Source organism: Pinus tabuliformis, chromosome 7 (genome assembly GCF_031772625.1).
Source record: "Pinus tabuliformis cultivar Carrire ecotype Pingquan chromosome 7, CPIR1, whole genome shotgun sequence".
Classification (NCBI taxonomy): Eukaryota; Viridiplantae; Streptophyta; class Pinopsida; order Pinales; family Pinaceae; genus Pinus; species Pinus tabuliformis.
In genome coordinates this window covers 1,595,469,673-1,595,494,531 of record NC_142293.1, presented here as the reverse complement: position 1 = coordinate 1,595,494,531, position 24,859 = coordinate 1,595,469,673, and the positions used below count along the sequence as shown (strand labels likewise).

Below are 24,859 nucleotides of genomic sequence, written 5' to 3'. Positions count from 1 at the left end.
GTGGAAATTTCTAATGTTAAATCCACACTGACATATACATAGTTAATATATGCAAGCCAAGGTTTTTTCGATGCATGCACACTTTGTATCCAATATATTCCTCGCAAAAATTGCATGAACAGTTTTGCAGAATAAGCATGATAGAGGGCATCATTTGATCACCTTCCTGCTTGGAAACAAAGCACGCTAGTTTCATCCATTCGTTATCCTCGAATTCGTCAACTTTGCATTCATGTGGCTGATAAGTTTTTATACGACTAGTGCATTGATGTCGAATCACTGATATGTCAATGTGTGTGATCTTGATAGCGCAGCGAAATAGCCCATAGGCGAAGTGATGCTGAAGTGTTATAAGTATTTCAATAGGTTTTCATTTGGCAATTAAATATAATTACTCCTTCGATTGATGAAATTATGACTAGGATTTAGCTGTGTTTTCGAGGTTATGGTTGAATGAGGTGATTTTCATGTGGATAACCCCAAAATTCAGTTGAATACATAGTGTGTTCTCATCTTGAAACTCTACCATTTTTTAAAGACCTATTTGTGTGACATTGATCTTTTTGTGATTTTTCAAATAATTTTGAAATGGTTATAATCAACTTCCCAACCTTTAAAGTCTCTATGGGATTTGAGCTCGAAATATTTGAGGAAAAAAGAGCACTCCCTCGAATTCCCTATAAGAAAATTATATAGTCATTTGTCCAAGACAAAAATACTCTCTAAGGGTTATTATATCCTTTTCCCCTTTAACCATAAACTAAAAAATAGATTCCTTAAATATATGACACTACTAAACATATATATGAGCTACAATCTCAACTGTCTAACTACTCATATAAAAATATAGACTTTAAATAGTGAGAACATAATGGGTTATCCTTAAACTCCTATTCAAGTTGAAAGGCTTCTTGCAAAAAAAGCCCTGTTTTCATAACTTATTCGCTTGGGATTTTGATTCTTTGAAAATATGTTTGAAAGAAATATATGTAAACTACCTTCTAACCTCCATCACTATGGATATAGTGGGATTTAAAGCCAAATTTGAATTCCACAATTTTGATTTGAGGATATTTGAATCTCCCATTACTTATAGGTTTTTCCTAACCTTTTTCAATTACAACTTCTAAGAGAATTCAAGGAGCAAAGAACTCAAATCCATTATTGACCCATGACTAACATCATATTTATTAAAAAAATGATATGAATATAAACATAAAAGAACCTCAAAACCACATTTACCTAAGGCTCCATGGTTTTGCTTCATCAAGGAAATTTTAGGTAATCTTTTAAATAACCCTAGGAGCTTTTCAAGCAAAGCAATTCCAACTTCCCTCAAAAGAGGCCCTAATCTTGTGGGCTATGTAATGAAGAAATATGCATTTCCCTTCAAATACTATTTTGTTTATGGATAACCTTTAAAGCACGAAAGTGCTCTGAAACTATAAAAGACTTATTTTGAAACAAAAAGACGACCAATTGTTTTCATTATTGGCCTTGCATAAAAATGCATTAATCCAGTCTATGACAATCTTGTCTTTTCTTATTATATTAGGTCAAAATCTTGTTTTCCAAGGCCAACCAAGAATGATCCTAGTTATGTCGATAGGCATGTCTATTTTGGAAAAGGGATTCCATAATTTAAATCTAATTATCAGTAATTATTAGGTGGATGGTAAGGATTTAACCTCCATGGAATATTTATAATATTCTTAGTAGTATATACAAATCAAAGGTTGAGATTATTTCCAAAATAATTATGCCCCTTTTTCTCTTTTAAATAAATAAATTCATTAAAATAAATGTCATGTGAACAAGTGTCATATAAAACGAGTTATGGTTTTTTGGGAATGTGATATCAATTAGCCATGGTATTGTAACAAACTCTATTTACAGATTAAGAATCTCCATGGTAAAGTGAGGGTAAATATCCATGAATAAGAATCTCGTTCTCTAATCTCTAGAGGTACAAATCTTTCTTCAAATTTTAACATAATATTTTTTTAACAAACTCCTTTAATTTTGTGGTTAAAATTAAGAATTAATTTATGCCAAATTTCCTTATAACATTATTGAAATCTATTTGTCTATATCTATATCAATATCATGCTTTAAATTTTAAAATTAATAAATTAAATTTCAGAATTAATAAATTATCACTCATATTTTGAGTTTTGAGTTTTAGAGTTAATGAATTACACTCATAACATATGTCCCTCAAGGTTATCACTACTAACATATGTCACTAAGGATGCCAAACAAACCATCTCTAAAAATCAAAATTGGACCAACGATGAAAAACCCCTGTCAATTAACCATTCAATCAACCAAATAGTGGTTGACTTGCACCTAAAAGTTTTAATCAACACATTTTAAAACTCATTGGGGAGTAAATGTGTGAAGGGGTAATTATGATTTTGACATATGATAATGAGGAAAAAAATTATAAAATTTTAAGTAAATCAATTTTTATCTAAATTTAATCCACATAAAGTAGAATATAATGGACACAAAGAAGAATGAAAAAAAAAATTCATGAAGTATTAATCACTTGGTTTGTTACTTTATCACTTGGTTTGTGTGGGATTTAGAGTAATAGCATTTTACAAAAGTTTTTTTATTCAATATTTGATGGTGGCCCAAATCCAAAATCTCGTGATACAAATTTTTACATGATTGTGATTTTTCATTGTTTAAAATGTGTTTTTAAATACATAAATAGATTCAATACAAACACTAAAATCACGAACTACACACTCAAAATTGTGAAAATCTCAAATTATATAAATTACACAAGATCAATTTAAACAAACAAAAATTTATAAAATAAATAAAAATATATTTTTTAAAATTACAAAACTTTATTTAAATATATTGCATCCTTAAATATTATGGATCTTCAAAGATTTTATTCTCATTGTGTGTTAGATGTTAGATGTGTAGGCGTTAGATGTTTTTTAAAGGTGGTTCACAGACACTTGGTGGCCGCTACATCCACGGAAAAATCGTTTTTTTTAAAGGTGGTTCACAGACACTTGGTGGCCGCTACATCCACGGAAAAATTGTTTTTTAAAGGTGGTTCACAGACACCTGGTGGCCGCTACATCCACGGAAAAATCCAGGTAGATCAACTTGTCAGCCAAACTAGCAAGGCCTAACCCCAAGGGCGTCAAGGAGATTTGACCTCGTGACCTCCTAATAAGCGGGTACTTAGCAACATGTACTTGACCAACTGAGCTATCCTTTGGGGCTTGTAGGAGTTAGATGTTATGTGTAGAAGTTAAATATATCAATATTTTTAAAATGTTATGTAAACATTTTGACTTGGTCAAATTACATAAAAAAAATAATATTTAAAAAATTAAAAAATAAAATAAAATAAAAAATTAATAATTTGGGGTTTTCACAACCATGGTTTTTCCCATGCTATTCTTCTCTAATGTAAAATTATATAAAAAATAGAATTAAATTAAAATTAAAAAAATGATAATTAAAATAAAATTGAGATCAAATTGTAAATTCATGGATGAAGGTTTTTGAGCTCACGTTTTCACAATCCATGGTTTTGCCCATGGTATTCTTCTCTAATGGTCAAATTACCAGTTGTCTTTAGTGAGACTTTTTGGAAGCTTTTCCTGTCTAATTTCTCTGAAATCTTGCAGGAATTTATTGAAATCACAAGCTTGATAGGTAACCCTTGCACAATCGAAGTGCCCTAAGGGTTTTTCAAGGTGGTGAATCCATATATATGGTCAAAATGCCAGTTTAAATAACACAAATCAAGATTTCGCTTCAAATTTTCCTGCTAGATTCTGGCACCAAAAAGTAAAAAAGTCGCACTAAAGACAACTCCGTTAAATTATACCGACCTCTACGCTAGCTAGGGTACCTAACCAAATAAGGAAAGAGAGACATTTTGATTGAATGAATAAAGATATACATGTTGTTGTTGTTGACAAACAACTCTAAGGGATTTAATTAAAAAAAAACAAAAAAAATTAATAATTAATAATTAAAATAAAATTGAGATAAAACAGTAAATTTACAGATAGAGGTTTTTGGGCTCCAGGTTTTCACAATCCATGGTATTTCCAATAGTGAAATTACATAAATAATAAAATTAAAAAAAATTAAAAAATTAAAAATTAATAATTAAAATAAAATTGAGATAAAATAGTAAATTTACGGATACAGGTTTCGAAGCACCACATTTTCAATGGTTTTTCCCATGGTATTATTCTCTAATGTAGTGTATTTAAATGTATTTTTGTCTAATAAGACAAAAACTTTTAGATAGATCAAAGTAAATCATAATTTCCACCACAAAGATCAAAACCCATTTTCATATCCGATTAACAAAGAAAACCACTGGATAAAGGCACACTACACAAATACATTATAGTGTCATGGATTCATGTCTTTTGGGTAAAACTTGGGAAAAATTGCCTTGCTCACTTTGTTACATAGTCTTCATGTTTGAAATTGTACTATTGAGTGTGAAGAGAAATGCAAGCACAAAAAAATAAAATTTGGTGCATGCATTCCTACATTTTGTTTATATTTTTTTCATCTACATTAAAATTTATTGGAGTTGCTCAGTGTCAATTGTTGGTTTTAACCTCCGCAAAAATTCACTGGAATATGTTTCTTACATGTTCATAACAACTTACTTTAGATACAATTGTTATTGAGTTTTATTTAGAAAATAAAATGATAACATTAAAAGTAAAATTAAACCAAGGATAACTAATTTCCTCGGCTCTTGCAAAGATAGAGGTATATATTTTTATTGGGTTTTACTAGATAGAGGTATATATTCTTATTGGATTTTACTATATAATAGAGAAGCTTATTAGGTTTTACGTTTTAACAATAAAACTTTAAGTAAATTGTTTTAATTATTTAGATTATATATATCAAACCAACGTAGATCTATTAATTATAGAGAAAAATTAAATATTTCGATGTGCAAACATTTTTTAAATTTTACACTAAAAAATTTATAAAATGAAAAATTTAATCCATCAGATCCGAAATTAAAATGAAACTAAACAAATTTCTAAGCTTAAGAATAACCATTAACTATAAATCCGAAATTAAAATGAAATTAAACAAATTGCTAACCTTAAGAAGAACCATAAACTATACTATAACACTTAATATAAGAGTAATTAATTCATGGTTTTAACCTTTCACGTTTAGTTTACTCTTTAGTTAACAACGAGGGAATACGACAATCAAACAGCACAAGTTGTGGTTAGTCAACGTGCCTGAAAATTGCTAGTGCTAAATCGGCACTGACGTATACACAGTTAATATATGCAGGTCAAGGTTTATTTCGACGTATACACATTTGTATGCATCATATTTATGCCAACAAACAGCCAGGGCACAGTTCTGCAGAATAAGCGCGGCAGAGGGCAGCGTTGATCACCCTTCCAAGTTCCGCCTGAAAAGGGAGCACGTCCGTTTCATCCAGCTGTGATTCTCGAAGAGGTGGACTTCGCACGCCTGCGGCCGGCTGGTCGTTATAGGAGAAGTGAGCTGAGGCCGAGTCGTCGATACGTCACTGGGCGCGATTCTGATGGCGAAACGCCCTGCAGCCGGAGCGGCGGCGAAGTTTTCGAGGTATTTCGACGGGTATTCATTTGGCGGCTAACTTCGATTGATGTAATTATGTTAAGGATTCTGCTGTGTTTTCGGTTAGGGTTTAATGAGGCGGTTTTCAAGTGGATAACCCCAAAATCCAGCACAGTCTGTTCTCGTCTTCCAACTCAACAAAACTCTACTGTTTTTAAAGCCTTTTTCGTGCGGTACCGAACTTTTCGTCTTTTTTAAAATAATTTCGAAGTGGATAGATTCGACTTCGCAATCTTTAAAGTATGTGCCGTGTTTGAGATTGAAATCTTTCCGAACTGCGGCCTGTAGCGTTTCTTTATAGGGCTGTGTTGAATTTTGTTTCTTTCTTTCAATCTTTGTTGTCTGCTTTTCTATTTAATTTTCCTTGTTTATCTGCAACTGTGCTCGATCTTTTTCACGGTGTTACTGAATATTTGAGGTTTCTAGCATTTGATCGTTTTGTGTTTGACTTAATTTCAGCTTTAAATATGTGTTCTGTCGAAAGTTTTGAGGATTTTACAGACGCGGCTTGGTGAATTTTTCTTTTCCCTTTGACCTGGTTTGATACTGCTTTCGAGGTTTATGCCAGTTGAATTTTTGAGGCTGGGTTTTATAGAGAACTTTTGTTGAGTTGTGGGTTCAATTCGAATGTGGTTTTAAAGTGCTGTTCAACGGTAGTACTGTCTTGTATTTTCTATGACGTCATTTCGGCTTTAACTACTTCGTTGCTTGCAAAGTGGAGGGATATTAATCAGGTCTGCAGCATATTTCTTCAATTTCAGCCATGTTACCGTTTTAATGCTTTTGGGGAATATTGTCAGATGCGAAGCTTTTTTAGCAATGGCTCGGATGCGTTTTCTTTAGGGCCGGCTAATTTGGGACTGCTCATTAGATGTTTTGGGGATGGTGGACTGGAAGTTTTGAATCCATGGTTCGAAGTCTTTTCCTTAAGCTCGTACATATGGCTGTCATTTCTGTCGCCTGATATCGTCATCATTTCGTCCCGCTGTTAAGGGTTTCGTGTTTAGCTAGTCTGCTATAAAAGGGGTGCAGATTAAGCAAATGTTGAAGCCTTAATATGGGAGTTTTATGGCCATGGCTGGAACTATTTAAGCCTTTAATAGTTTTATGATCACATGGAGTGAAATAAGTATCTTGTAGGTTTTTGTCTTCGAAAACTGTGTCATTCTATGTTTAATCGATTGGTCATGGATGCTTACGAAGTACAGGCGATGATATTTGTCTGGTTTTGGTCTAAGCTCGTGTATAAGGTTTAGTATGAAAAATTAGTGAAATTTCTCCATACTGGATAAGAAATACAACAGTGAATGGATGAGGTTGACATTATTCCTTTTTCGTGAAACGATCCCAAGGTTGAATGAGGAGGTAGTTTGAAGTCTGATAAAGTATATATGATGAGAAATTAATCCCTTTTTCTGTAAAGCAAGCTATTCAGACTCGATGGATCCCAGAGCTTTTGTAAAAGTATCAGTGGGAGCTCTTGGATTAAAAATACCAGCTGCCTCAAGAACTGTAAGGAGCAGTGTTCAAATTTTGTCCTCTCCTTGTTTCTGTGAAATTCGGCTTAGAGGCTTTCCAGCACAGACAGCGTCAGTTCCCTTGATTTCACCCTCTGCCAGTGGCCCTGATCTTCACAGCATTGCAGCAAGCTTCTATTTAGAAGAAGCTGATTTGTGCAAGATGTCAACCTCCACCTGTTTCCAGTCCCCCAAAGCTTATTTGGAAATAGTAATCTTTACAGGAAGGCAGGAACCTTGCTGTGGCAGTAGCAGTAGTAAGCGGATTGGGACCTTCAGATTGCAAGTGGGACCAGAATGGAGAGAGGTAAGGACAGTGCAGCTTCACAATGGATGGACTAGCATTGGCAAAAGCAAGGCGCGGGGTGGAATTCCTGAGGCGGAGTTCCATGTAAGAGTCATGGTTGAGCCTGATCCCCGATTAATCTTTCAATTTGATGATGAAACTGTATTGAACCCCAGGATTGTGCAACTGCAAGGCAGTGTGAGGCAGCCTATTTTCAGCTGTAAATTCAGCCAAGGATCACGGTTAGTAATCCGCCTATCTAAGAATTAAGCTTGTTTAGCACAGTGTGTTTTTGGAATGAATGTTACATATGAAACCTATCAAACTCGGCCAACTTATAATCCAAGTCTCTATTCCTGCTGGGGTTTGATTCTTGAATCATTGGACCACAGGCAGTGGACTGCTTAGCATAGCTTTTTGCTGTTACAAACTATGGTTTATTAATATTTACCTAAAAGAATGATTAGAAACTCACACCATTTGTGGCAGTTTACTTACACAATTTGTGACAGTTGCATCTGTCCAAAAATGAAACGGAGATGTTCTCATAGCTAACTAAAGATCAGTTTATTTAGTATTGATTTTTGCCATGACAAACAATGGTTCAATTGCTTGAAACAATGAATATAAACGTATGCCATTGGTAGCATTTACTTCTATCAAAAAAGAAATCCAGATCTTCTCAACTTGACTTTTCAATTCTGGTTGACATTATAGTCTTATGGTTGTCTCCTCTCTCCCAGTGTCTCTCAACTTGATAGCATTGCCACTGGTCGGGCTGGTTCTCAAAATGGTGTTAATGATAGCGAAAGAAGGGAACGGAAAGGATGGTTGGTTATGATTCATGACCTTTCTGGATCTGCAGTTGCCGCTGCTAAAATGGTAACCCCCTTTGTCCCATCTACAGGTTCTGATCATGTTTCTCGATCCAATCCCGGAGCATGGTTGATTTTGCGGCTAGACTCTTCTGGTGTTGACACCTGGCAGCCGTGGGGCAGGCTGGAAGCATGGAGAGAGCGAAGTGGGAAGGATTCTATTGGATGTAGGTTTCAGCTCGTTGCAGAAGGTGTTGGTGGTGTAGCAGGAATGAATGGTGGAATTGTTGTTTCAGAGATCCTTATTAATGCTCAGAAGGGTGGAGAGTTTCTGATTGACACATCAAAAATGACATTTTTGGATTCTCCACTTCCAAGTCCTCATAGCAGTGGGGATTTTGCATTCAATTTTGGTCTGCAACTGTTAGGAGGCTTTGTAATGAACTGTCATGTACAGGGCGAAGGTAAGAGCAGCAAGCCTATGGTGCAACTGTCTACGAGGCATATAGCGTGTGTTGCAGATGCTGCACTTTTCATGGCACTAACTGCAGCTGTAGACCTGAGCATTGAAGCGTGCAGGCCATTCAGTAAGAAGCTGAGGAGGGGTATTCGAAATTGAAAAGAGAATGCCTTCACAAACTGCTTACTTCCTCCATTTTCATTGACTTTTAGATATTGAATCTTTTCTGCAAACAGAACACCACCATATAATAATTTTCCTGGATCATGTATTGTGATAGTAACTTCTTTACCATGGTCTGTCTATACACTAGCAATTTTGCCAGTTGCTGCTCAATTTTCATTACTGGCTGAATCATTCTAGAAGTTCTGTACAGGCAGTATATCACTGTACACTTTTCGGAGTGATCCTTGATAGTTGATTAACAGTTTATTAATTCTGATTGATGTGTCATATGTCCAGTGAATTTTCTGTGAAATCAATGCAGATTTCTCAGAAATTAAACAGGTAAGAAAAATATATGCTGGCGCATGCCTTTCTATACTGTAGTATTGACTAATCTAAGAATTTCCTAGTCATGTTTACTTGATATGGATAGACCTTAGTTCTCGTAATATAATTTTATGTGCAGCATTTTCTTAATGGCAATCTTTTATGGTTAATGTGAACACCTGACTTTTATGGTTTATTGTTTATTAGATCATCTTGTAGGTTGGATTGATGCTTTGTGTATTTATTTGGTATTTTTTTTTCTAGCTATTAGTTTGATACATGCAACTTGCAAGTAATGCATTTGGCTATTTGATTATGCTTGATTTGGTTTTGATAGGAGCATGGTTTGGTAAATGAGTCATTATTTTGTTCCTTGAGGCTTGAGTCGAGGGTCCTTTGTATTAGCCATTGATGATTTGGGATGGATATAAATGACTTTTGTATGCTAGATTTATCATTTGGTCCATGAAATCAGCTAACAAAGGAAATGAGAATATATTTTGTAAGGCAATATTTTTATGGCCTTGGTCAACACTTGAGTGATGATAGCAACTTAAATATCCATTGTTCAGGCCTTCTGATTAATGGTACCATATCGGTCTGGGAGAGATCACAATGGTTGACCCTGTCGTAGATTAACAGCCATGATCAATCTTTTATTCAATTGCAGGGTTGTTTTCTCACAACCATCCATCTTCTCATAAGATTAATGGATGTGATCTGTTCTGAGAAGCGGTGGTGGGTTTTGCCCTAGCCATTTCAGCCACTGCCTTCCATAGCCCTAGCTTTTCTAGCTGTTGCCTTTCATCTGCATGTGTTATGGCAGATATTTGCTTCTCTTAGAGATTGCTATGCGCAGTTTATACCACCATCCGAATGCTGAAATTTGTTTGTTCAAGCTGCGGCCCCTCTTCGTGCATCTACTGTAGCACCTCTATTGGCCTGTTCTCTTCTCTGATTTGTGCTGGAGATTTGCAGCGCTTATATTTGATTGGCTACAAGCTTTTTCTGCAGCCAACTCCCTCCCTTGCATCTATCTGTGAACCCATTATAGAAGATGTTTCTTTGTAGTTGGGCTGCTATGAATCAACGTGGTTATGGTTTTCTTCTATGTGAGTTTCTGTGTCATACGTGCAACTATACTTTTGGGGTATGTGCACTGTTGCGAGAGATATTCTGTACCACTGGTGACAAGTATGCATTTAGGATTTAAGTTTCACTGGTTTTAGTTGCAGCATTTCTGAAAATGTTGTGTTCATACCTTCTCATCTTGTAGCTGTCGTGCATTCTCTGAGATTATGTTTTGGGATTGGGTCGTCTCCCTGTCAGTTTCATGTGAGTTTTCACCACCATTTTTACCTGGTGGTGATGTGGGTTTTTGTTGATCTACAAATTGAACATATTCTGAAATGTTTTTTGGGTGCTGTCATTAGGCGATGAGCATTTGCTGCTATTATTTCCCGTCCTCTGAACTCATTCTATCACCACCCTTTGGTAGTATTTTCTTCTGGTGTGAGAGGTTTAAGTGCATTAGTATTACAGTATTACTACTTTCTATCGGGAAAAAGACTGGCTCCTTATTTAGAGAAATCTCAACATTCCATACTTGTAGCTGAGAGGTTATGTGACATTTTCTATGCTTTCTTATTTTCTATGGTTTATTTATCAGGGATCTTTTTATTTGATAGTGAGGTATTCTTAGTTATATTGTTTGCATGCATATTTTTAGGATTCATGCTGTTAGATTTGAATCCTTTACTCTGAGACTGAGTGTACTTTCTGATCATGCACCCGCTTGGCCTCTTGTACATGCAGTTATAAAGCTTAGTTTGCAGCCAGATTGGATTTTTTTCCCTTAAAATTCTTCTCATCAGTAAGGCTAGTATTACTCACACAGTTGCTTTTAACTTTTTATAGAGGTTTTTGCGAAGAGGAGCAAGAGGTAAACCTTGGAACGCTATGAGTTTAAATATTATATATTGGATATATTGGATGTTATCTTGTCACTTACTATACGTGTTTTTGGCAGGTTACTGTTGATGGGTTAGAACCTGGATTCTTTAGTGTGGGAACGTTTGAATAGTTTCATGTGGTTCCTTCAAAGCTAAGGTACCTCCAAAAGTTTGCGCTACTGATAAGATGGATAAAGTTTGGCAGCTTGGCAGCAGTTCCTGTTCCTGCTGCTCCGTAAGAGAACAATAAGACACGATCAAAGAACTTTACAGGAAAACCTCCATGTAATGTGTGAAACTGTTACATATTCCCCCGATGTGCAGTTGGTAATTTATCTCAAATCTGGATTTTTTTTTTTTAATAATTCTTTAAATGTAACCATTCTAATGTGCAAATGCTGGGAGTCAGGTCTGACTTAGACTAGCAGAAGTTCTATACAGGATAAACACAATGGAACATGGTAACCCTTACCCATAGTTCCAGTATCTTAGGGATCTTGGGAACAGGCAGGTGACATCCTGTTTTGGCCAGAGACCCCATTGAAAATTTTTCCACCATCCCCAGCCTGATTTGGAGACGATCGGGGACCCTCTGGCCTGTCGAGGAACAGCTGGATGTCTTGTCCCTTGATAGGCACCAGAACATCTGTTCACAGCATGTCGATGGAGGGCACTAGTCCAAAACGGGAAGAGTGTCTGATCTTTTTCTGCTGTGATTCACAGTAACATTTGTTTCCATTTTTTGAGGCAGTTGCCATCTCTTAATGAGATTGTTTATTGTTAAATGCTGTGTAGAAACCCTCAATGCTGTACCTGTGGCTCTTTCTCATGGCAATTCATTTGGTTGTTTCTGCAGTTTGGTTTACAGGGTGAAACCTTTCTTTCCTGTATTGATTTGTGCTGTATTTTTAATCTTACGAGGCTGACCTTGATTGTGGCTGCTTTTTTGGGGCTGCAATCTGGACATGTGTAATGGCTGCCTGTTGTATCCATTCCTCAATTCTTTTGAGGTGACCAGTGTGAAAATCCAATTTAACTATGTTAATGTCCTATTTCCAGTGTTCAAATCAATCTGTGGTGGGCCAGTTTACTATTTTGTGACAGCCATTTTCTGTTCACACTTATGAGGCTGTGATCAATGTTTGTTGGCATTGTGTTAAGACTAATCCAATTCCTCAGCATGATGCGACCTCGACTGTCATTTTTACAGATATTTCCAATAATAAAGTTATAAACCCTAAGTTTGGTTAATTAAATTGTTTCGTACATTTTAAAAATCTACAACATGCCACAATTAGCACTTGGGCATGTCAATTGGGTGTAGCTTGAGTGGTTGTGACGGAGAGTTGTTACGCTTGCCACCCGGGTTCAAATCCCACGTGAGCCAATTGTTGATGACTATATATGATGTATTCATGAGTTGTTGATCTGGCTTTTGTGCCGTGAAGAGTCTAGGGTTTACCTTGGGTATCATCCTTGAAATGAGAGGAAGTGGTTTGGAGGTTTCTCTTGGGATCTGCTACCTGGAAAAAATAGCACTCAGGCATATGATATTGCATCTAAAAAGGGACAAACATCATTTTAAAATGATCTTACCATTTTTCATGGTCATGTGATTTTATGAACAGTTTAAAACAAGAATATATACTAGGGATGTTAATTTGGACATTCTGAAGTTATTTTTTAAAATTCCTGGGTAGTTTTGTCTATTTTTTGGATTTATTTCGAGAAATTTCATTTATCTAAACAATATTTGTCCGCTTTTTGCTGTTCGCTAGAAATTTGGGGGAACATTGAGGTGTCCCAGACATCTGTTCTGGAATCAATTGCTACATAGATATCTTGTCTCTACTTATTTAGGCTGTAGTCCAACTCTTCTACGCTTTGGCTCTTTTCTTGGCATATTTTCTGTCCATTTTTTCCTGAAATCTGGCAGGGATTTGTTAGAATCACAAGTTTGAGTTGTGCAGTCTACACAATCCAAGAGCCCCAGGGTTTTTTCAGGATGCTGAATCCATTTGTGCATTCAAAAAAACACATTTAAAAAAATGAAAGATCAGAATCTCGCCCAAAACTGTATTGCCAGAGTTCAGCCAAAAAAGCCAAAAATGTAGAAGCAACAATGCCCTTATCTAGGCTGGGTGTTCTGCCTACTCTGGTTTGCCTGACTGTTGAGTAAGTTCTCGACTCTGGCTTCCTTGAGAGACTTCTCAAAGATGGTACCAAGGATTTGATGTGTCAGATTTGAGGCTCAGATTAATCAGTAATATCTTTCCATGTGAATTCTTAGCATTGAATGGTGTTTTTTTAACTGTGAATGGGCTGTCAATAAATGTGTCGAGAAATATATATTGGGACATTTACTTATTCCCAATCTTCATGTTTTAAAACTTAAAGTGCTTGAATCTCTTTATTCTTGACTACAGAATTTTGACGAGTTCTGTAATTTAAATGCACTGTTCCAACCATGAATAGTTCTGAGATTTATCGTGAAGATTCTGATTGCATTAGTTACCTGAGAAACTATATATTTGTTTCATCTAGAATAATCTCCCATATTATATAACTTTGGTTACTTAGGTAAAATTAGTTGCAAGTTTAGGTTTTTTGTTGATTAATGAACAAATTGGTAATCTTACCTTGAATTTATAACTTTTACGGTCCATTTTAGGCCCCAGCACTATAGTTATTAATAGCTTAACTCAATGCTTAGCTACCAAGAGAAATCTTTTAATAGCTTCACTCAATGCTTAGCTTCCAAGAGAAATCTTTTAGATGAACCTTTGTATATAATCATTTTATGCACCATTCACCATAAATTTATATAAAGTTAAGAACGAATTAAATTTCGAAACACACTGGTCTAAAATCATTTGGTGATTATTAAGTTAATTTGTGTTCAGTTTGGCTTTGAGTCACTTTTGACTTTAGGTTAATCGTAAAGAGATACATCTATCAAAAGCATTTATCCAAAATCAAACAATCTATAGATACACATAGACCTGGAGCTTAATCAGTATTTAGGTCAATCAATTATTGAATCAATCAATTAAAATCATCTGCCAAATTATCTATCAGGATTTTATCCTCGATCTTTTTGATTCTAGGTCATTTGAGTTCTGGATTGGTTGGCATGTTGGATTGTTGGTCGATTGGATGTAAATACCAAATTTCTGATCGACACCATTTAACATTTTGCATGACCAGTTGTATGTGATAGATTTAACTGGGGCTCTATTTGTCTAAAATAACTTTATGACTATATTTGCATGCGTACTGGATGCTTCCAGGATTGATGAGTGTCATCATGCTTTGCCTATAAGTGATAGCCTACATTCTGTCCGATTTCGTTGGACTGATACTCAACAAAGCCAAATAACGCACTGATGTTTACTTGCAAAACTTGAAAAAAATCATCATATGCTATTTGTCATTATATGCTATATAATCCATTTACCAGTACAGATAACCACCTCATCTCACTCGGATCTTATTATTGTTCTTTGCTCCAGGGTAAAGCAGCAGATGAGTTTTGGTTAGTCATTCTTTCATTACAGTTTTGAATCTATCTGGATCTTGTTAAGAAGTTATATCTCTAAGTTAGTCCATGGTTACTGTCGTATTGTTGTGTCATTCCTGGATGATGGTCCTGTTTCGGTATGTTACTAATGGTAATACCTAAAAAAGTCTGGTGTCTTTTCTCTGCTCTTGACATCCATAGCATTTTTTTTTCAACTGTTCGGCACGTGCTTCTGAAACACCTGGAGTATGCTTTCTACTAAAATGATGTAAATAATTCCCTGTTGGATGCATATTTTATTCAACATAAAGTGAGGCATGAGTTACTAAGAATGTTAGGAGTGAAAAGTAAAACTACAAATTGAGTATGTGTCAAAGTGAAAGAATTGTAAAAATTGATGAGCTCGGTAATATTTATGATTATAAGGAGTTTGCTTTTGTTGGAGGCCAAATCCCATTGTTTGGAAAATTGAAATACTAAACAAAGTATTTTGTTTTAATGAATACAAGGCAAATGATCCTTTTAATAGAATTGAAAATATTTTTATTGAACGGCTTACCATGGCATTGAAAGTTCTTTCCATTTGAGTGGTGATGTTTCCTTTCAGGAGTTTAAGCGATTATGGACCTGAAAACATTCAGTTCAAATGATTCTAATGTCTTAATCCCAACATGGAAGATGTGAACTAAACCTTGGTGTTACAGAGAAACGGGCAACAAGAAATTTGTTTACAACAAAGGTAACTTCACGGATACATCGAACATTTGAGCTAGCTCTTTGGAATACTTTATTGCATCTTTTTCATGGGATAATTTTGCTACACGATTTGTTGACTTTGCAATTCACTAATTTGTTGGATAGACAAAATTTGATTTTTCGGTTTTTAATTTTTTATGGGAATCTGATGTCCTTTAAGTCCCCAAATTACAAAGCATTATTTTCCAATTTTTTAAATTCTCTTTAATGTCGCGATTGATATTTTATCCTTACTTATCTGTGATGAGTTGTTTATGTAACTGCCTATGTTGAATATATTGAATGGCATTCAATTACCATAATCTAACCTTTTTAACATGATGTATAGAAAAAAAAAAACCTAAACATAAGCTTAAACTGATCAGTTTTCTAGGTGATCACATAACTGATACTTGGCTTAAATAATCAAACTTTTTCCATAATATTTGAAAAAAGTAGTTGAAGATGAAGTATAATCAGCATAGATCCATCTTAAATACGGATCTAACATCTAACATGAGCCGAGAGGGATCCAATTTCTTCAAATGCAATTATTTTTTTATGAATTGACATTATTTAAATGTTTTGTATATTTATTTAATTTTTAGATTTTTAGATTTTTGATTTTTTTTTGGCCGACATGAGCAAAATTTCAACTTTGATGATGGACAGAGAGCATTACATATCATACTGGGCTTGTAGAATGAGCCTCTGTCTCACTAGGGGAACAATTTAACTTTTTAAACCATTATATTTTATTTTTTAATTAAATATTTATATGAAATTTTTAGAAATTATATCTATACATATGAATAAAGTATCTAAAATACAATGTCCTCTGGATTATGGTGAGACCAACAAAACTATTTGAACAATGGTTGTCTTCACGTTCCTTTCATTCAAACCTAAATTTTTGAATGACCTTTTTAAAGATTGTATCAGTGCTTTAGAAAATCCTTCAACATGAAGTCTTAACAATATAAAAGTTTGGACATGTCCATTTTGTATATATTCCCTCAATATAATATAAAGCTTTTTCTTCTTGAAAAAAACAATATAAAAGTTTGGACATTGCTCACGCGCATGACAGAAGTGGATGGATTATGTATTTCCGCACGATGATCATTCAGAGGCAGTATTTCCGCACCTTGATCATTCAGAGATAATATTTCCGTGAACATTTTTGTCTTAAGGGGGAAATGTCTCCCTCTTCCTCCTTGTCGGTTTGATGTAAGTTATAAAGGCCGACTAACTCTGAGGCCATTTAATCTTTGTTGTGGGTCAATTTGTGCATGGTTTATAGAGATGGAGTCTAAAAATAACACTTTATTATGTGTGTAGGTTGATGAATTTGGATTTCGTAAGGAGGTAAATTTAAAATTGAATCTGCACCGCTCAGTTTGTTATTGAGATATCCAACAACAATCAATCAGGTGATCTAGATGGGAAAGCAAAAGGATCCTCAAAGTTCGCTAGCTCAGTTGAGCTAGCAATGATCCTCCAAGTTCCCCTGCTCTTTATTATGTGTCTGTGTTGATGAATTTGAATTTCGTAAGAAGGAAACTTCAAATTGGAATCTACACCACTCAGGTTGTGAATGAGATATCCAACAATAATCGATCAGATGAGCTAGCAAAGCAAAAGGATCCTCCAAGTTTGGGGACGGAAAATTTTGTGGTAAGGGCTTTCATCGAATCTGTGCATGTGTTCAACAATTTTAATGAATTCAAGGTCTGCTCCAGAGCATCGGATACCACATTTTTGTTCCCTTTCTAATTGCTGCTATTACAAATGCTTATTACAAATGCTTGCTTTCTATTGAGGCTTTTCAGAATTTATTTAGAATTTATGAATTGTGACAGCAGGCTGCAAGCCCACATCAAAACTTGGCTTATGCAATTTGGTACCTCTTACTTACGACAGTGGGAAATTACCGATGGAACTTGTAGATAGTCAAGGTATGAAAATTTGTGCTCCATGAATGAAAAATGGTATGTTATTATTATTATTACTCATACTAATGGTTAATGATGATAATGGTGGACAGAAGGCCATGGGTGTGACATACTTAATGTTCATACATACAGGTATATCATTCTCCAACATGGTTGGCCAGTGCTGTAGGAAGAATTTTTTGGTCACACATTTGTCTTTTCTACTCAGTACCTCCGGCGAAGGGCAATGTCGGTATGGACTGCTTCTTCCGTAGCCTCCGAGGGAGGATTTAAATACTCAACCTCAACTGCTTAAATCAACGTTGATACCCTTCTCTCTATCTGATGTGTGACGAATTCTTGCATTTTGATCTTCTTCCTCTTCCATCGATGGCGTGGCTCATATGAGTGATCTTGTGATTTTTTGTGTGTGCTTTGAATGAGGTTGCACCGTTGCGCTTGTAGATCAATTGTTTGAGGCAAATTCAACATTGGAACGTTAGCGTTCTCATAGCCCAAAAAATCTAGTCCAACAAAATATTCCTTTAAACATTATCTTGTTTAGAAAACCTTCAATATATATTTGAGCATATGTGAAGAAATCCCAAATCAACCATCTTAACATCTCTCCTTCCTTTCAATTAAGAAATACGAAGAACCTTGCAATAAGTGAGTTTAATTTAAAAAATACCTTAGTAACAAAGCTCTTATATTACACTTCGTTGTCCAATTTGAATGAATCCACTAATACAATTCTGATGTCGAGACTAAAAACTGTTGAAACGACAAATTACCACATTTTGTATGATTATGATGTCGAGACTAAAAACTGTTGAAACGACAAATTACCACATTTTGTATGATTATGATGTTGAGACTAAAAACTATTGAAACGACAAATTACCACATTTTGTATGATTATGTAGAGACTAAACACTATGGAAATCATAGATACTGTAGGAGGCTAAATACTATTATTATCATTAGTATCCAATTTTAAGGTCACGACCAAGTCAGACACGAAATTGGTGTATGAGACCTCCTTGTTTGTGGGACAAGGGACCCACCTCTGCGCAACGATTTGACTGCGAAGTCTACAAGGCATACATATTCTACCCTTTTTGGTTTTGAACTTGTAACCTCTTAGGAGGAAACACATGCTCTTAACCATTAGGCCCATTAAAATGACAAATTACCACACGCTCTATAGAAGGAGATAGAACTTGTGATTTCCATCTTTGGCTTTGTAACCTCCCATGTTGGAACTTCTTATAGATTAGGCAAAAGAGGAGGCAGCCCAACTGAAGAAGTATTGTTTCCAACCACATACTTAAATCACTAATTTTGAGGTCGCATCTTTAAATGACGCTGGCTTTAAAGATGAGGTTCCCATAGCCCCCAATGTTCCCCCACGTAATCATAGAACTAATATAAGTGATAGGGTGATTAGATAGTTGAGGAAAATCCTCAAGATGTTTACCCTAGTAAATGAGATGTTGTTGAGCCAATGGAATCCTTTGACGGTGTTTAGTTTATGCATAATTTCTACCATGTAATTGGTGGCAGTAACTGATAAAGTTTTTGGTTTCCTAAACAATGAACTGGCCATGCTAAAACCTTATTATGGAATGGGGGAATTGTCTAGGCTGCTCTACCTAGAGATTTTATTAAAGAATAACCTACAAGATAAAATTTGACAATTCAAGAATTCAACACACTATATTGAGTAACCATTTCGTCAAACATTTGGTATGCATCTTGGGATACAATACATTTGCTTGATTGATTTTAATGATGTCCACATGGTTGAACAACTTAAGGGACCAAGAGAATTAACATCCCTAGCTCATCTTCATACTCCTTTTGATGTCAGATCTTTTGCTATGGATCTTGACTAGAAGGCTAATAATATGGTTGATCTTACCCTCATCAAATGAGTGGTGCATGTTGTTGATCTTTAAATTATTTTTTTACTGAATGTGGATATCTTTGTAGGTTGCACATGTTGGGAATCATGATTGCCGTTTGACCAAAACTCATAGGTGTTAGTCAATGGTCGCATTGCTAGAGATAAGGATCCACGAGAGACGATTAGTCAATGTCGCAAAACACGCGGGGAATGTTGGTTTATCTAATGTCCAACAATCTCCCCCCAATGCGAGCCAAATGCGTATCGAATTCGTGACCTACACTCTGATACCAATTGTTGGGAATCATGATTGTTGTTAAACCAAAAGCCGCAGGTGTTAGTTGATGATTACGTCGCCAAAGATAAGGATCCACGAGAAGCCGTTAGTCCATGTTGCGAAACACACAGGGAGCATTGGTTTATCTAATGTCCAACAACACATTCCATGTCAAAGTGCTATTTCATCTCCACCACACCCTTATTGCAGAATATGCAAGTTCTCTCTTCTCAAACTTCCTTGGGTACTCTCTACTTATTGGTCTCACATCTAAGGTGTGTGATCTCGTCCTTGGCTGTGCAACTAACAACCTTGCTTTTCCTTTAATAGCTGCCACTAAATATGTTTTCTCAACATGGTTACAAGTTGGGTTAAACTCTTAGACATAATATGTTTTTTATGCCCATTGTGATTGGTTTATCTTCCTTGGTGTTAGGACATTCATGTAGTTTGATACTTTGCTTACTCAACCACTCTTTGTTTTTCTCCATCCATGTTTCCTTCCTAAGGTCTAACTCCTTTTCCATGGTTGTTTTCGGCTAACATTTTTCAGCCTTCTTTAAATAGCTTATTAACTTGATTATTACTGTTGCCTCTAACGAAAAAGCACTGGCTTCAGCAAAAAGAGTTTCATATGGGACTATGACTTTAACTTTGAGATTGCTAGTAATTAGTAGCTTCTGAATTTTTTCTAGTTGTCTCTAGTTGCAAATAGACATTTTGCTTTCCCATACTTCGCAACTGTAGAGAACCACTGGCGTAACTAGCAAACCAAAAATGACTTATTTGGTTTTCCAACCGTGAAGTTCAATTGTTTTGCAGCTGTTTTGGAGTAAGTATGAGGCTTTCCATCCTCCTTGTATCCTTTTCGCCCTACAAGTTTCCCAACTGAGCTTATATTGGAAGTCAATCCCAAGATATTTGTATTCTTTCACTATCTCCAATGGGTTGCCTTCGAAAATAAAGGTGATTGGTTTGTCTTTTCTATTTAAAGAGAAGATCATGATTTTGGTCTTGGCAATGTTCACTTGCATCATGACCTCTTGAGAAAAGTGTTCTAAGGCCTTTAAGTATTCTCTTAATCCATGCTCTATTTTTGAAATTAGAATAAGATCATCCACGTATAAAAGTAGCTTCACCACATAGCTTGCTAAATGGACACCCTCTCCATTCGCTTTTGCTTAACCAAGCTTCCAACCTATCAATGTATAAACGAAACAAAGTGGGGAATAGATGACATCCTTGTTTAACGCTAATATCACTACCAAAATATTCATACCTTCCTTCACTTGTTTTGATTTCTATGAATTGTGGTTCTATATCCATATGGGATAACCAACTCTTATGTTTTGTTCCATAGTTAGTCTTGAAGCATTGTGTCAAAGGCTTTCTTAAAGTCCATGAAACAACAAGAGGCCTTTTCACCTTGTTTATCCCAAATTTTCTCAATCAAATGTCTAAGGGTGACACAATGATCAATGGAAGAGTGCCTAGGTCTAAAACCCATTTTCACTTTTGCCCTTTTTCTGTGATCTTCTACCCAATTGTTGATTCTTTACTCTATCATGCTCCTACAAATCTTGCACATATGGGGGTTAGACCATAATAGTGCAGTAGTTAGAAGGGTTATTGATATTGCCATTCTTAAAGAGAGAAATAACCACACTGGTGCTCCATTCTCTTGGAAAGCTTTTTTGGATGACCCCAAAATCCTTTTATGTGAAGAGCAAGAAGCTCAATTCGCCATTTTAGAAATTTAGTTTGAAGCTTGTTTATGTCCTCCGCTTTGCCGCTTGCTAAATTCTTTATTCCTTGCTTAATATCATCCACTGTGAAGAGTTACACGAATGTGTTCACCATGGGAGGAGTGTCTTTCTCATGTACTCATAGAGGAGCCTCACATACTCAAACAATTGAACATTTGTGATATTGTTTTTAGTTTGCTTTCTCCTTTGTTGTAGTTCTCTCCAAAATCCTTTGGGGTTGTGTTTGTTAGGAGAGATTAACTTTTTCTTCTTGCACTTACATGTTTTTTTTTATAAAGGGTGTTAATTTTTCATATTGCTTCTTGTAACAATGTAAACTTTGAAATGGGCATTCTAAACTCAAAACAAGAATTTTAGCCAAAAAACATAAAAATACAACTCAAAAATGAAAATTGTGTATTCTAGAACGATGGTTTTTTTAAGGGTAATTTTTTGACATTTAAAAAAAATGACAATAAAAATCATTTTTTTTTTGTGCAAAAAAGATGAATAAAAACACACTAAAAACGAAAAGTGTTGATGTTAGAATAACATTTTTTTCAGTGTACAATTTCAACATTTTTTTAGCAATGACGTAAAAGATAAAATAATGAGACCCAAAAAACCTTAAAATTCCAACAATTTTCATCCTTATCGTTAAAGGTGAAATACCAAGACTCTAAAAAACCCTAAAATTCTAATTGTTTTCAACCATAGCATTAAAGAACAAATATCATAATTTTGAAAAAAACTTCATTTTTTTACAATTTTTCAACCATGGAATTAAAAAACATAAAGTTTTCAACATGTTTCAACCATGGCATTTAAACAAATTAGATGACTTTAAAAACTAAAAAATGAACACATAAATGAAAAAAGCATTGCAAGAGTAATTTTTATTTTAAAAGCTAAAATTATAATTTTTTTCGAATCTTAGCCTAAAACAACTTATCCCATTGCAACAAAAACATAAAAATCAACCATCCAAATGAAGTATCACATTTTAATGAGGCATTAAAATTGTAACATTTTTTTTAATTATGATATTAATCAAATGATAACAATAAATAATATCATGACAATATCACTGTTTAATTTAAAAATTCAACATTAATTTCTATATATATATATATATATATGGTTACTTTTAATCAAAATATCAACTTGCAGATTGAATGAAACATAAATTATTTCTCTAAATTATTGTTGCATTGTGGATATTCTAAACAAATGAATTCATAATAATTAAAACATATAATCCAACAAACATAAAAATGGCTTGTAATTTCATGTAAGATCATATGGAAGTTAAAATATTTATTTCAAGTTACCATGCAAACATCATTTACGTAAAATGCCTTAGACAATTATTCAAAATCACTCATATGTTTGAGCACGCCATCAGAATTTATGTTATCTTCGGATGAATCATTGAATGCAGATGAAAACGACCCATATTCTTTTCTTTCATCAACTAGTGTCTCCATCCAAGTCAACATGCATGCCCAACATTTCAAGTTTCAAAAGACTTCTAGATCTACGACTGAGTTTAGCAAACTCTCATCTCAACATTGTTTCTTCTTGTAGCAACCTCTTCGGGATCTTTATTGTCCTGATGCGAAGAGTTTCTCTCTTTGTTAAATTGAAGTCATAAACAAGTATGTCAACATCTTCCAATTTTAAGAGGTATGTGCAGCGACGATTTATACTTATACCCTTTATTTTTCTCTTCTTATTTTTTCCATTTTTTTTTTTTATCAACTACCATCTCTGGCTTGTACACACCATTGAATGAGTGTGTATTTGTGACATACCAAGGTACCTCAACACTTGCAACATCTTCATTTTCTTTAATGGATTTTATAACTTTGACAACCCATAATGAATAGCCATGTGGATTTCCATCTGCTAATACTGTGATCATGTGACCCTCTTTAACATCCTGTAGAGAACCTCTGTAAAGGTCTTCCATGGCTTCATGTTGTGTACGAGATCTTTTGGAACCAATATATATTTTTCTTTCCTCTATCTGTGAAGAATTGATAATACCTTGAGATTGTTGTTGTTCAATAATGTTTCTCTAGTCATGTTCATCTGACACATTTTATGGCCAAATAAATGGAGTCTTTAAAAAGTATATCTTCATTTTTTTTTATCTTGAAATGATATCATTTTGATTATGGAGAAAAGACTCCCACCAAATAGAATCAACGACATTAAAGTACTCATGTATATCTAAAAGTTTTTTTTTTTTTTTTTAGGCATTCAGAATAATTTATCTCTCTTCTGCCTTTGTGCATTATGAATTTCAACCACTGATTGTAATAACAATATTTTTTATGTAAATATTGAATGATCTGAAATGAATTTCAAAAATGTCAAACCTGATGACGACTCCCATTTTGTAGTAGTTGAATACTTCTTGACCCAGATAAGTGTTTTCCCATCAATTGTTTTAATACGAAATTGATGTTGGAAGCTAATTTCATTAAGTTGTTCAATGTATTTCTCTTCACTATGCAATCCCAAATAAATCTTTGCATTTCAATAATTTCTTCCAACACATGAAAAATAGGCTTTAGAATGTATGTTTTTTTAATACATTCAATTAATTATGGCAAGCTCCCAACATCCTTCCTCCTCAATGTTACTAAAAAACGACTGGACATCTGATCAATATGGTCACGAGTGTTCCCAACAAGAAGAAAACCAACTTTTACTTTTTGAAATTTTCTCAATTCAACAAGCATGTTTAGATATCCAAAAATAATCTGATTTTTGTTTTCACAACAAGTGTTGTTCAATTGTAGATACAAAACTTCTGAAAGATTACCAAACCAATGAAAAAGCACATTGTGAATTATGGTTATTGTCAGATTTGCATCATTATGAATATTTGGAGCCGTGAAGTAAACACTTGGCGGCATTTTCCCATTAAAGACCATACAACCAACCAAGTGGAATTGAATACAATTTTCCTCTTGTAAATTTTTTGGTGTGCAAACAAAATATGGTAGAAGTGTTTTCTTCTGGTCCATACAATCAATTATCAAACCCAAATATTTATTTGGATTATCACAACACTTATTTTGATGCTTGTACAATTTTTTCCTTTCATTAATTTGTTGATCGTGATGCTCTTGAAATGTGTTGACAATGGAATATGCACATAACATTAAAGAAATTTATTAATAAATACATTTTCATAGTTGATAACTTTACAATTTTTAAAAATAATGTTATGAATGCATACTTCTTTATGCCCCTTGACATTTATCCCTTTTTTATTTAAGAGAATCACATATACTGCAAACCCCCATCCTTGTCTTCTTAGGAATACATACATTGTTGAATTGTCTCATACATAACTTCATAAAATATTGATATGTAATAAAATTACCATCTCCTTCAACACCTTCTACATATTCTTTATATAAGTTGTAGATTTCTCATCTTGAGAAATTATGTGTAATATGTATTGTGTCTTTATTTGGCATACACTCTCCATGCTTTGAAAAAAATTCTTGCATCCGTGACAATGCAATATTTGGTAATGGTTCAAACTCTCGTTTATGAT

General features: G+C 34.5%; 1 protein-coding gene and 1 long non-coding RNA gene across 3 annotated transcripts; both read left to right on the top strand.

The window, feature by feature from the left end:
* Nucleotides 1–5,306: 5,306 nt before the first annotated feature.
* Nucleotides 5,307–21,689, top strand: LOC149254215 (uncharacterized). 2 transcript variants are annotated; one of them, XR_016267131.1, is made up of 5 exons: nt 5,307–5,628; nt 11,026–11,152; nt 11,240–17,094; nt 17,283–17,375; nt 17,505–21,689. It is a non-coding gene; the product is annotated as an uncharacterized LOC149254215 (long non-coding RNA). The 2 variants fall into 2 exon arrangements; XR_016267130.1 differs by lacking the exon at nt 11,026–11,152.
* LOC149254216 (uncharacterized) lies at nt 5,628–10,915 on the top strand. Its single transcript, XM_089460086.1, has 2 exons — nt 5,628–7,685; nt 8,187–10,915. The coding sequence occupies exons 1-2, from the start codon at nt 7,081–7,083 to the stop codon at nt 8,875–8,877; spliced, it is 1,296 nt and encodes a 431-aa protein (XP_089316212.1). The 5' UTR covers nt 5,628–7,080; the 3' UTR covers nt 8,878–10,915.
* Nucleotides 21,690–24,859: the final 3,170 nt, after the last annotated feature.

Coding starts and splice junctions, on each gene's coding strand:
- LOC149254216 (XM_089460086.1), top strand. CDS start 7,081: ATGGATCCCAGAGCTTTTGTAAAAGTATCAGTGGGAGCTCTTGGATTA. Junction 7,686..8,186: donor AAATTCAGCCAAGGATCACG/GTTAGTAATCCG, acceptor CCTCTCTCCCAG/TGTCTCTCAACTTGATAGCA.